The sequence below is a fragment of the Fusarium oxysporum genome, chromosome IV (genome assembly GCF_013085055.1).
Source record: "Fusarium oxysporum Fo47 chromosome IV, complete sequence".
Classification (NCBI taxonomy): Eukaryota; Fungi; Ascomycota; class Sordariomycetes; order Hypocreales; family Nectriaceae; genus Fusarium; species Fusarium oxysporum.
The window spans coordinates 1055905-1068446 of record NC_072843.1 but is presented as its reverse complement, the minus strand read 5'-3'; the positions used below and the strand labels follow the sequence as shown (position 1 = coordinate 1068446).

The following is a 12542-nucleotide window of genomic DNA, read 5'->3' as shown; positions in this document are numbered from 1 at the left end:
ACAGCCATCCATTCCTCTCTTTCGGCCCCTTTCCTTCTTTCCTTCGTTTCCTTTCATCCATCCCTCATGCCCGAAGACAAGAGCACAGGTTCTCTTCCCATTCTCCTAATGGTGAACTCTCCAACTCTCTCATCTCACGCTGACCCGTACACAGCGTGTTCACCTCCCTCGAGTTTACAAAGTAATAAGCTTGAAAAAATATAAAATAAAAACGACGGCAAACGGAAAATGACAGATAAACGAACTCCTTAGGGTATTCGGTTTAGCAGCACTTGCTGCCGCCGCCTTCGCTCTTATCGCCGACGTTGACACCGCTCGCTGAGGGTTGGTCGTTCTTGGAGTTGTCGATAAGTCGCTTCTTGATGTCTGCGGCTAGGCTGTAGAAGGCCTTGTCGATATTGATGTTGCTCTTGGCGGAGACCTCGAGGAAGGGAATGCCCAGCTCGTCGGCGAGGGCTTGGCCTTGCTCGGTGGAAACAACTCGCTTCTCCTCCCAGTCGCACTTGTTGCCAATTAGAATCTTGTTGACACCCTCGGTAGCATGTTGCTCGACGTTTTGGAACCAAGTTCGGATGTCTATAAAAAAGTTAGTTAGTTGCTGTTGGTATATGTGGCTCGATAGCGCATTGCTTTGTTGGGCCAAGGGCGCTGGGTGACTATTTGACTATCGGGTAGGAGAGGGGCAACACAACATATCATGAAATGTGTATATCGAGCAGTGTCGTGAAGAATAGTAAGACGTACTGTTGAATGAGCGCTCGTCGGTGACGTCGTAGACAAGGAGGATTCCCATGGCACCACGGTAATAGGCGGTGGTGATGGTGCGGAAACGCTCCTGACCGGCGGTATCCCAGATCTGCAGCTTGACGCGCTTTCCATCGAGCTCAATAGTTCTGATCTTGAAGTCGATACCGATAGTGGTGATAAATGAAGGGGTGAAGGAGTCTTCGCTGAATCGCAGCAGACAGCACGACTTGCCGACGCCGGAGTCGCCTATCAGGAGCAGCTTAATCTACATGACGAGGAGGGTCAGCGAGAGTTATCAAGAGGCGGTCGCATGCAGTGAATAATAGCGACCACAGCGCGATGCGAGTTGGGATATTCATATTCGTCGGGGTTTGGCTCAAGACAACGTGAATCCAAGGGACGCAGGGGGCGGATTGGCGGGCGGTGGGGGTGAGGGAACGGTAGTAGATTGGATTGGATTGGATTTGGATATCGTACCAGGAAATCATAGTTACGATTACTCGACATGTTGACCAAGAGTGAGAGCAGCGGAAGAAGCTACTGTGTAGTGAAGCGACGATAGCGACGAGTTCGGTGGTCGAGGATGCGGAGGAGGCGAAAGACAAGGCTAGTGCGTGGGTGATTGAGGTCTGATGGTCGTCGAGGGTTGAAGATGGAGATAGAGATGGAGTTGGAAATGGAAATGGGGACTGGGAGTGAAAGTGGAGGAGGGAATTGGATTGGTCTTTGAACCGCGGGACTAATCCGTTTGCCTGTACCTAGAACGGCAGGCGAATGAGATCCCGTTGAAGACCTCTACGGCACAGGCTTAGGCAGTGACGAACTAACTAACACTACGTGTTTACAGGGGCTTTCGCCTCCACGGCTCTACTGGTTTTAGGCTGTCGCAGCGCCAAAGGACTCCAGTTGGCAGTGGAGGGAGGTGTTTCAGCAGCGGACAACGTTTAAAAGAGCCTACGTGTCAGGCTGTACTTTAGTAAGTGATGATTTGGAATTCTCTCAAAGTCATTTCCATTGTATTTTCTCGTTATTTGTCTGCCTATCTCATCTTACCTACTCAAACTTGAAACAGGCAGGCGAATGTCCTCCATATTAACAGAGAATATAAATACATCCCAGCGCATAAGCTGTGTTATGCATCCATCCGTAGATGGTTTCAATTATATATTCCGATATCCCTATACAGTACAATATGCATTCTGAGTAACACGGACGGCTACCTTGCATAGAGAAAGCCTTTCAACATCTGTAACTGTGTTTAACACTCAAACAGTGTCTACCCCTGAAAAATGAAAGATTGCGGCGTCTATCTTTGATACTCAACGTTGACTTTTCTGCAAACTCGGGTTCCACAGCGGCTTTGTCCCCTACAAATCTTGGCCCCTTCACGCTTTCCAATACATTTTGCCCCTGGTACACGACGTCATCTTGAGAGACATCATCACGAGACACACTTTATCAAAAGGTCAGCCACACTCATTACGTCCAGCTTTGCCGCATGAGCACAACTTGCACGACAAGAGAGAAATCAAGTTGGAGGGTTGAACTCAATAATCAGGTTAAATGCGTTCTAAAATGTTGAGGCTCGTTGTGTTTCACGATACTCCTCGGCCTACGCTCTCGCTGTATTAGTAACCAACTCAATCAATAAAGTGCGTCATAAGAGTAATTTAATTGATTTCTCATAGATGCTTCCAAATGACCTCGTTGAACATGGTCAACCGAGCCACGTGAACTTTCAGCTGTTCAATCATTCATCCATCCAAAAGTACATAAAAAGAAGTGAAGAATCTCAAACCACAATCCCCATCATAACTTGTTGTTTACTTCTTGCAAATGCCAAATGCATTCTGGCAACCACACTCACACTGCTTGGCCTTGCGACCACATTTGCCTCCGCGAGAGCAGCAGTCACCAAACTTGCTGCCCTCACAAGTTTGTCCAGTCTCACCGCCGCAGCGGCCGTCCTCAGAAACCTTGAGTCCAGAGCTTCCCTCTTGGGTAGGTTCGCTTGTCTGAACTGGCATGGGGTACTTGATAACAGGAGTGTCCTTGTACTTGGTGTTCTTCTCATACTTGTCCCACTTGCGGGTCGCTGTCTCTTGGGTAGCCTCAGTATTCTCAGCGGGCTTCGAGGCCTCAGTCGTAGCGGCGGCAGCCTGAGATGTCTTTGATGGAGCAGCGTAGGTCTCCTTGCTAGCAGGCTTGTCGTTGGAGTTGGAGTTCTTGCCATCGGTGGCTAGATCACTACCCTCAAAGTCGCCATAGGGAGCAGGAATAGGACCAGGAGCCTCGGCAAAGTACTCCTTGCCAGTGAAGTTAGGAGGTCCCTCAAAGTCCTTGGCTTTGCAAGCGGCGTTGATCTCCTTGCAGTAGTCATTCCAGGTATCACAACCCTTACCGCCAGTAGGGGGAGCGTTGTCCCAGCAGTCACCAACAATATCCCAGCACTTCTTGGCCGCAGCCCAGCAGTTGTCTTGTCCGGAGTACTTCGCAAGAGGCTTGCCGCACCAGTTGGCGTTCTTGGCAAGGCAGTCCTTGGGGACAAGACCATCCTTCTGGGTCTGCTTGGTGCCAGTCTCTTTAGAGGTAGGGTTCCAAACCTCAGGTCCAGGAATAGGGTATTCACCCTTGTCGCTGTAGATGTTGTAGGTGACACCGGGGTCCTTCTTGTCAACATAGCCTGGAATGCTGACCTCGTACTTCTCAGGGATCTCAAGAGGACCTTCAGGACCATTTTCGATGAAGATCTGGGCACAGCTGTGGTAGAACTGAGGGTCACCTGAGGGAGCGTTGTGGAGGGCCAGGACCTCGGGGCGGACGAGGTAGTAACCGGCAGGGAGACCAGTGGGGAGGTCAACTGAAAGAAGACCACCGTTGGATCGGAGAGTGTCGGTACACCACTTGTCCTCCTTGACGTTGTAGCCATCTTCCCAGACCTTGAACCAACCGTCACCAGCAGCAGAGTCCGAGTTCATATCATCGACCTTCTTCATGTAGACGGAGCAAGGGCCTTTGTGACCTTCGGCAATGGCACCAGGGTGGGAGTAGCTGGGGGATTCACGGAATTGGAAGGTCAGTTGAGCACCGCCGGGAGCCGGGCAGGTGAACTTGACTGGCTTGTCACCATTTTCACCTGTGTTTCTCATCAGTTACTGTCTCTAAGTTAAGGTCACCGTAAAGATCTACTTACCGCAGGCCATGACACCTCCAGTAATGGGGTAGATGGGGCTGTTGGCCTTGGAGGCATCCTTAGGCTGACGAACACAGGTACCGTCGCCCTGGTTCTCGCCATCGATGAAAAGAGTAGTGAAGAGGGTGTGGGCATTCGCAGCAGTAGCGAGGCCGAGAACAGTAGCAAGAAGCTTCATGTTGGATATTTCAAAAGAAAATCGTTTCGATAAACACAAATAAAGGAGAGCAGAAAGCCAGTTCTGCTATAAAAACCGCTAGGGTTGAAGTCGTTGATTGATGTCGTGAAAAGGGAGCGTATATGCTTGAAGAAGCAGTAAGGAATGTCTTTCAATCAATGAAGGAATGAATAAGTGAAAAGAAGAGAAAGAGTCACAGTATAACTCGAAAACACCGTGAAGAGGAAGAATGAAGGTGAAGAGAGAAGAGGTAAAGCATCACGAACTTGTGGCCATGCCTCATATATATTGCAACTCCTCAGCTCACGATCAGGGATGGCCGTAGCAGGCATCTCAACCTCAGCTCGGGTCAGCCTGCAGATCAGATCCTCCAGCCCTGGTTCTATACAAGGATTATGGCGATGGCCAAGCTCGACGAGTTACACCAAAACTGCCCAACTTTCCACTTGTTCGGTGCATAGGCGACAAACAGCGCCAGCACCTCAAACGGTGGCGTTCCTCCTAGCCTGACCCTTTCCATTTCCCCAGCGCGGTAGCTAGGGACGGATAATGCTGGATACCCATGTTTAGGCTCTCTGCATGTTTCCAGGTGTAATCAAACAGGCCGCCAAACATGGAGGTCAAGGCCACAGTCATGATCCCTGTGGCGCATCAGTTGGAGTCAATCACCGAGTGCCAAGATATTCAAGGTGAAACGTAGTGAGAAGGGCCTGAGTCTAGGTCTGCGGGTGCTTTGATGAGTGTAAGTAAGATTGAATGGTTGAAGTTGGATTGGATTGGATGGAGGCTTAAGCTAAGTTTTGGTACCTGCGTCTAGGAAGCGCCCAGACAAACGGGCGTTTCCGTTGTGGATGTAACCTCCAGTACCTTGCCAATGACTGTAGCCAAAAGGGTCTGCTTTCTACAGTTCTGGCCGTGTATTACTATCTTCTTATTCTTTACTCAGATATTATGCTAATAGTTCCCGTTAACCTTAATCATAAGCATTCTGCTAATGCTTCATTGAACTAAACGGCATCGTTTCAACCCTAATTCTTTCTAAACGCTGGCGGGAAACAAAAAGCAATTCTCAAGTTGGCTCAGAGAAACAAATACAGGGGTTATCCATGATCATCCAAACTCATGACAGTGACTACAGTGACAGTCTATTAATCATGGTGCGACTCTTGAACCCAACCTCTCTCATCCTTTCGATCCCTTATTCAAGATTGTCTATACGTATCATTCATGGACGTCCTCATTCAATTCTAGGTTTTCATCCTTCGTGGATTCACAACCCTCAGGGGTAAGCTTCAGCCGCAAATCGCTCAGGGAACCTTAAGTGAGTTAATCGGGGTAGTTTAAATCACAAGATCGCTGTCCAGTACCCAGTAAGAACTACATCTGTAGTATACATATACTCTTACTCTTCAGCCGTCCTCTTCCTGATGGAGAATACTGAAAATCAACTCCTTTGAAGGTCATGTTCATATTTGAAGCTGCACGATTCAAGTCCGGGGGACAAGGATCATGTCGATCCTCCCCTCCACATGTTTAATACCAGGGGTTTCATGAACCTCCCTCATCTCATCCCATCACCCTTTTGCCACCCTGTTCAGTTCGAAACTCAGAAAACGCAACCAACACGGTTGGAAAAACGAGGCATCTGTTCCGCTGTCATCCCATCATATGTTGATCACTTATGAAGCTTGTTTTATACCCCTGCTTTTTCACACATTCCGACTTGGCATCACCAAACTGCACGGTACATTACATGCACATTAACATACAGTCTGGCCAAGCTGCATGTTTTCTCTATTCCCAAGTGATTACTCAGCTTCAGTATCGGCCTTCTGCAGCAAAGTGTGTTTCTAGAGAAAACAAAACAAAACATCGGCCCTGCACAGGTCGTACAAGAATAACCTCGTCAGGCTTCGGGCTTCGCTCTTCGGCGCTTCGGTAGCCCAAATGCCGGCCCATTCACCAGATCAACTCATAACCAATTGATCCTTTGCCTTCCTATATATGCGACGTCTAGCTGCTTCACCTGCCGAAGCCTCATCCACGATACTACCATCACACAATACGGGTGATGATTTGTAAAATCATACAATTGAAAGGGTAAGAGTGGAGATTTGATTCTGTCCTGCGCGACCAACGCTTTTAAACTCCTCATACACACTTATACAAACATACATCTTGAATCCTTGCATAATTGGTCTGTCATTTTTGCGCCTACATTACAATCGTCCCCTCCCTCTTCCCCTCCAAAGCGACCTCAGCAGAGCTCCATCTCTTGCGTCCGCCGCTCTCGATATGGTACAGTATGATACAAGCAGACTATTTTTGATATATGGGTATCTTATTCGTTGATCTTGGCCAGGATCCTAATTAAGTAAGTCAGCATATCTGCTCCCTCATGGCAATGTCTGGTGGTATGTGGCCACTTACTCGCTGTCGCGGAAGAGCTGGAACTCCTCCTCGCCGGCCTTGACGGGGGAACCGCCGAATTGAGGGATCAGAACACGGTCACCAACGGCAACGCCCATGGGTAGTCGGTTACCCTTCTTGTCCATGGCACCGGGGCCGACGGCGAGGACCTTGGCCTCGTTGAGCTTCTCAACACTGGACTCGGGCAGGAAGATGCCGCTGGCGGTCTTGGTCTCGGCCTTGATGCGCTGGACGAGAACACGGTCAAGGAGAGGAGCGAGAGCTCGGATAGACTTAATGGAGGTGGCCTGTAGCGTTGGATGTTAGTCCTAGCGGTTCTTCCTTGTCTCTCATGGTGCTCATGCACCTGAATGCTTCAATCCCTCCCATCTTGGCCTCCTCATGGTTCCTAATTGCCGAGGATAAGAAGCTAGATAGTCGAGACTGAAGCATTGGCGGGGCTGCTTCTGCAATTTGTTACAGTAGCAATCATAAACGTACCATTGTGATTAAGTAAAAAAGATGATTGGGTATATGATCAAGAGAGCCGTAGATTCGTAATTGGAGAAGTAAACAAGAAGAAGAGTTCGGCTGCGGTGTTCAACGGAGTTCAAATCGGCGGTGGATCTCGTCTCTTCCAACAGCTTCCAGAAGAAGGTCAGCAATTTTTTCCCCCATGCTTCCCCTCGGCTCTTGATTTCCCCGGTTCCGAGAATCGGCACTACACGTCCAATTGCCGCCCAAAAGCGGTATATCATGCCGAACGACTTACACCACGAAGCTCCTCATTATCATTCATGTGATCTGTACTCAATATTATTTTTTATAATTCAACGCTGTCTTTCTCTCTTAATCGCTGAAAAGCTTTAACAGTCCCGTATCCATATTCTGTGACTGTTACTAGTCAAACACTGTTACCAAGGAACTCTCGACAGTTGCTGATCCTCCATCTATCTGTTCGTCATTCATCAATGCAGCTCATATGCGAATCCGTTTCAAACAGCCCCCAATTCATGTCTTTCATTGCTCTCAAAACGCCAAATGCCGGCCTCCCTTCAGGAATAGTCAATTTGTGTTGCGGTCGTAGCCAATCGTCTTGTCTAATGATCACTTCTTCTCCGGTTGTTGCGAGTTGGCTGGCGGTTCCAAGATATGAGTGTGATTGTCAGCTGGGACAACCTCACCGTGGTCAAATTGTTGGCAAATGACTGTATCTGCAACCCATGGCTCCTGAAGAATCTCATCCATTCGGGCACGAGTCTTGGGGTTAAGATCAAGCATTCTGCTAATGATGTGTCTGCTTTCCCTAGGCAGCAGACGCAAAATACGCCATGGGCCACGGATGACTTCTTTCTTATCACCACTCGACTGTGTCTTAGAGTCCTTCGAGTCGGTCGTCGAGCTGGCCTCTTTTGAGGTTGCCTCTTCTTTTTGCTCATGATGAGTATGTTTCTTTATCTCATCCTCAGCCAAAAAGTCTCGCGCTGGCGTGGTGGTCAAATCATTCGTTGACTTTGAGGGTACAATTAGCTTCCTGGGGTCGTGTCCTGGAGTCGGGTCCGCCGCGAACAACTTGAAGGAGTTATCTGTCATTCGTGGGACCTTCCATGGGAAACGTCGAAGAGTCATGCAGCAGAAAATGATAGCCAAAGACCAGATATCCACAGCTACTGCGTCGTACTCCTTAGAGTCGTAAACCTCGGGTGCGAGATAAGGGTCAGAGCCGACAATACCTGAGACCAGTTAGCCAATGTCCTCACACTTTATTGGTGAAGAAATCTACCTTTTGCGGGTACAGTGTCTGTCTCAAATGGGTATTTGAAGACGTGGGCACTGCCAAAATCGATGATCTTCATGATACCCTTGGAGCTCACCACCACATTATCCAGCTTCAGATCGCGGTGGGCAAGGCCCACGCTATGCAGATAAGTCACGCCATTGAGGATTTGCAGGAAGCAGCACGTTATCTCTTCCCGGGACATCCGACCGGTCATAACGATTGCAAAGAGATCAAACGGCGCATATTCCATCACTTCATACCAACGCCCCTTTTCTTGAAGAATGTCCAACGTTTCGATGATGTTGCCGTGGTGAAGGGTCGATCCAACGCAAAATTCGGCTGTCACTTTCTTGTTGTACTCTTTTTCGGTTTCGTATGTGTGTCTTGCACGGAACTCCTTGACTGCAAATACGGTACCGTCGTCCTTGCGCTTCATCAGTCTCACCGAGCCACCCGCGCCGGAGCCCAGAAATTTTCCGAGCTTACCGTACTTGGAAGACAACCCATGATCATCTCCAAAAGGCAATTGCTGGGTCGATTTGGAAGCTGCAGCTTTCGTGCCGAGCTTGATCGATGGTGCTGGTGACGACTCTCTCTTCTTGTTGTGGTGTCCGCCCTTGCGGAAAAATCGTTTTAAATCTGCCATTGAGCCGTGTCCGGGGTGAAGATTGCCAGTCGAGACGCTATCATTCGGTGCAAGCTCTTCACTACTGTTCCTTGCACTACCAAAGATTGACGATCCGCGCTTCTCGTTCAGATTTGACTTGGACCCGTGGGGAGAGCCATGCTTCTTCTTGCGCGAGAAGATGAACCTGGGGTCGATTGAGTGCTTTGTTGTATGTGCTGCTGGTGCAGGTCGTCGGCCTTTGGCGTAGGGATCGTTGATGTCACCGCCAGGAGTAAATGGCTTAGAGTAGAAGTTTGACGCTGAGCTTCGGGACGGACTAGATTCTCGGGAAGCAGGCACAGAACCAGGTCCTACTCCAAACATGCCTCGACGATGGGACTGGTGCTGCTCTTCAGCGGAAGAAGCCCTACGGACCGCATGATCGGAAGCAGCTCGAGGAGCTGAAGGTCTTCTATCGGGAGCTGGTGAAGCCTTTTCATGAGATGACGATGCCTGTGGGGTGATAACCGGGGGTTCATTCGTCTTGGCCACTTCCTTACCCTTCTTATCCGAACTAGCCTGGCCGGATCCCGCGGGAGTTAGGGGAGGGGAAGCCAACGTAGAGACTTGAGGGCTGGTATGCGGGGATTGGAAGGTGGCAGAGGTGGGTGTGGGCAATCTGGTAGACTGTCCGGATTCATCCTCATGCGATGGGACCTACAATGACATCAGTTAGCGTTAGTCACAAAACCTTCAATTATGGCAACGCAGTGACAACGTCGCAAAGCTCAAATGCCACAATCAAATTGCCGGTAGTAATTAGAGTGGAATTCGATCGAGAGCACTCTCCAAAAGCTGGCGAAGCGTGAATACACAGAAAGGGGGTCATACTCGGGAAGGTGGGAGCGAGAAAGCTTCAAATTGGCAGTTGTTCAAGCGCAATTCTTGTAACGGTCGGCCGTGGAGAGACTTTGTGAACGCTTTAAGCTGATCGGCAGTAACTTCGGTGAAAGGGCTTGACTGGTCGTGCTCTTCATGCTCTGGGTTCGACGATGACGGGTCAACGGCGGCGGGTTGGGTAGGTGATATCTCCTGAACGGCGGATGAGAAGCGAACGCCGGAGGCGTCTTCAGATGCATCGTCCTTGTCTCCAATTGACTCTTGAGGTTTCTGAACAGGCTCTAAAGCTTCTATCATATCTACGATTAGCGATTGTATCACAACCATCGTTTCGCAGTGCTTCAGTGCGCCGAGCAGAAGATCAAGGTGGGGCAGAATAGGCTCGGCAGAACCGGAAGATAGACTTACCAGAGACACCCTGGGAGCGAGGAAGCTCCTGGGGAGGATTTGAAAAACTCATCGGATTAGAAATGGATGCTTTGATGGGATATGGGCAAAGTAACCAAAAAGCAACCACAGTAGTAATATGATGAGGGTGGTAAGAAGAAGCGAGACTCAGCAGACTAAGAGTTGCGACGACGATGATAAAAGAGGGCGGACATGGCCCGCACTACTACCTCACTATGTACCTAGTGGGGGGATCCACTTTGTTTCCTTTTCTCCCACCTTTTGAGGACAGTCCGAGTGGTGGTCTTCCCTTTTTGCTGGGCTGGGCTACGGGCGATAGTTAGCGTTTAGGAGGTCCTTCTACGGCAATGCGGGTGCTAGAAACACGCTAGATGTGCGCTAAAAACTATTTTCTGGCAGCTGGTGATTCCCTTAGGTGTATACAGTACGATGGGGGGTCAAATGCTGAGGCTTGTTCGGACATATGCGAATATTTAAGTTGAAGATGAGTCCGTGTTGATCGTGAGTCAACGTGTACGCCGTATTCATCTGATCACTTTTCCCAACAGAAGCACCCCCTATCGTCAGCTTTTAACTTATCTTTACTGCTGATAGCTTGACTGAAGTGGTATAGTAAGCACTGAGTATCATGTACCTCGACTTACGAAGCTCTCCCTGATCTCATGGTCCTGGCGCGCATCACTAGACAGGGCTCCTTGTCAAGAGAAAAATTCAACATATGAGTATGAATAATGGGAAGCAGTCCAATGCCCACGGGATAATCACAATTGCATTGCATTGGGTTACAAAACAATTTCCTCGTTGGGTTGGAAAACCTTCTTGTGACTATGACTCAACTCCTCTTACACTGAGGGTGCCACCAACAGCCATACATCCATAGCATGTGCACTAACGATGCAGAGATCGGGAAGACGGTTAGTTCTCCGGTATTGAAGTTCACTTCACACAAACATTTCGAGATCCGTGAATATGACCCCCTGTCAAACTCAACGATCTGACCCGATTTAGGCTCTCGCTCAGCTTCGTTCCCTAGTCGACGTATCCATAAGGATATTTACAAGCTTGATTGAGATAGCGGTGTCTTGAAATAATACGATTAACACGAGAAGCTCCAACATGGATGATATCTAACGTTACTTGAGCTACTACGAGTGTAAACTCCGTTATGGTGCCGCGGCCTTTGTGTAAGTGACCCATGTGTCAGTGAGCCTCACCCAAGAAAACGTGTGAGACACAATGTGTGACAATGTCGAGTATCACCTGCTTCTAGAAACATGGAAGGCGAGAATTTTTTATCCCTTCAAGCTTAATACGTAACATAAAGCCAGGTCCAAGCCCAGCCCAGTCACAGCGGAGCTCCCGGCCAAGTTTCGGTCGCCTCCAAGCCTCCAAGTTGCAAGAATCTTTTTATCCCTTCATTAACAACCAGTCAAGTATACTTCAAATAAGCAACCCCACTAATTTAAATATCGAAAAGGTTTTTGTTCCTTGGGCTATTCCAGTGTAAGCAACAAGTCCCGTGTCAAGCTCAATTCTTATTTAGGACCGTACGCAAGCCGCCTGGCCTTACGCGTGTTGGTGTCCAGTTTACGTATTTCCGGTCTTGCTAAAGTGGTTTCAGTGGCAATGGAAGTCGAACCTTTCCATAAAGGTCAAGTCAACAGATGGGGCCATAAGGATATCTCGATCTTCAGACTTTTTATGTGATCACCTGTTACAGTCAGGAACTGGCCCCAGAAGATCTGTCAAGACGTCGATCTTCCGTTGTGCCCGGAGATCTCGAGGCTTTATTGTCTCAGGATCCTATCAAGTCGTTTCATTTCTCCTGTCTCATCACTAGGACATTTACCCAGTCCTCAGAGTTGCAGAACTCGGGACTCTGAATTAGAGGGCTAGAAACAATCATTTCAAGATTCTGCTAAATTTAGGATGACATTATCCTAAAATATCCTAAACTCGTCTAATTATTATCTAGGGAGACGATCCTATATTTTCTGTCCCCCTCTAGCTACTTAGTGCAATTGAACACAGAGTGTGGCATAGAAACATATTGCCAAGCATCGACGACACAGCATATGAACCAATGGTTTCAATGATAGTTTGATGCACATATAATCATGATCTGAGATGCATCGTACATGGGATACAGTCATATGTATTCCACACGACTTCATTGGTTTCAACGGGATACGAGACTTCATGCAAGCCACGCGTAAGGTGGATCGAGAGTATTTCCTGGATAAGTGCCTACTCACGTACTAATAGAGGCACGTGAGGTGCTGACGATTTGCGAATTGTTAAGACCAGATCAACTTCACAT

The 12542-nt window shown here is 48.6% G+C and overlaps 4 protein-coding genes across 4 annotated transcripts; all 4 read right to left on the bottom strand.

The window, feature by feature from the left end:
- Window positions 1–114: 114 nt before the first annotated feature.
- Window positions 115–1434, bottom strand: FOBCDRAFT_27879 (ras family-domain-containing protein). Its single transcript, XM_031179759.3, has 3 exons — window positions 1225–1434; window positions 745–1012; window positions 115–576 (listed from the first exon to the last, which is right to left on the bottom strand). The coding sequence occupies exons 1-3, from the start codon at window positions 1252–1254 to the stop codon at window positions 263–265; spliced, it is 612 nt and encodes a 203-aa protein (XP_031045646.1). The 5' UTR covers window positions 1255–1434; the 3' UTR covers window positions 115–262.
- An 827-nt stretch (window positions 1435–2261) lies between these two features.
- On the bottom strand, window positions 2262–4118 carry FOBCDRAFT_291379 (glycosyl hydrolase family 61-domain-containing protein; the record flags this gene model as incomplete). The annotated part of the gene is made up of 3 exons (XM_031179760.3): window positions 2262–2489; window positions 2615–3883; window positions 3941–4118. 3 exons carry the CDS (start codon window positions 4116–4118, stop codon window positions 2392–2394), a joined length of 1545 nt encoding a protein of 514 aa, XP_031045647.3. The 3' UTR covers window positions 2262–2391.
- A 2248-nt stretch (window positions 4119–6366) lies between these two features.
- Window positions 6367–7150, bottom strand: FOBCDRAFT_27857 (chaperonin 10-like protein). The gene is made up of 3 exons (XM_031179761.3): window positions 7029–7150; window positions 6549–6835; window positions 6367–6484 (listed from the first exon to the last, which is right to left on the bottom strand). Exons 1-3 carry the CDS (start codon window positions 7029–7031, stop codon window positions 6460–6462), a joined length of 315 nt encoding a protein of 104 aa, XP_031045648.1. The 5' UTR covers window positions 7032–7150; the 3' UTR covers window positions 6367–6459.
- A 158-nt stretch (window positions 7151–7308) lies between these two features.
- On the bottom strand, window positions 7309–10437 carry FOBCDRAFT_220162 (kinase-like domain-containing protein). The gene is made up of 4 exons (XM_031179762.3): window positions 10223–10437; window positions 9806–10104; window positions 8311–9631; window positions 7309–8260 (listed from the first exon to the last, which is right to left on the bottom strand). Exons 1-4 carry the CDS (start codon window positions 10272–10274, stop codon window positions 7635–7637), a joined length of 2298 nt encoding a protein of 765 aa, XP_031045649.2. The 5' UTR covers window positions 10275–10437; the 3' UTR covers window positions 7309–7634.
- Between the last annotated feature and the right edge of the window lie 2105 nt (window positions 10438–12542).

What these genes read in the sequence shown, in the direction of transcription:
- FOBCDRAFT_27879 (XM_031179759.3), bottom strand. Translation starts at nt 1,254, where the DNA reads ATGTCGAGTAATCGTAACTATGATTTCCTG. An exon ending in ATCGTAACTATGATTTCCTG is followed by an intron (nt 1,013 to 1,224) that starts GTACGATATCCA and finishes CTCGTCATGTAG; the next exon opens with ATTAAGCTGCTCCTGATAGG. An exon ending in CGACGAGCGCTCATTCAACA is followed by an intron (nt 577 to 744) that starts GTACGTCTTACT and finishes ACTTTTTTATAG; the next exon opens with ACATCCGAACTTGGTTCCAA.
- FOBCDRAFT_27857 (XM_031179761.3), bottom strand. An exon ending in CAGCTCTTCCGCGACAGCGA is followed by an intron (nt 6,485 to 6,548) that starts GTAAGTGGCCAC and finishes TTACTTAATTAG; the next exon opens with GATCCTGGCCAAGATCAACG.
- FOBCDRAFT_220162 (XM_031179762.3), bottom strand. Translation starts at nt 10,274, where the DNA reads ATGAGTTTTTCAAATCCTCCCCAGGAGCTTCCTCGCTCCCAGGGTGTC. An exon ending in TCTCGCTCCCACCTTCCCGA is followed by an intron (nt 9,632 to 9,805) that starts GTATGACCCCCT and finishes ATGTCATTGTAG; the next exon opens with GTCCCATCGCATGAGGATGA. An exon ending in AGACACTGTACCCGCAAAAG is followed by an intron (nt 8,261 to 8,310) that starts GTAGATTTCTTC and finishes AACTGGTCTCAG; the next exon opens with GTATTGTCGGCTCTGACCCT.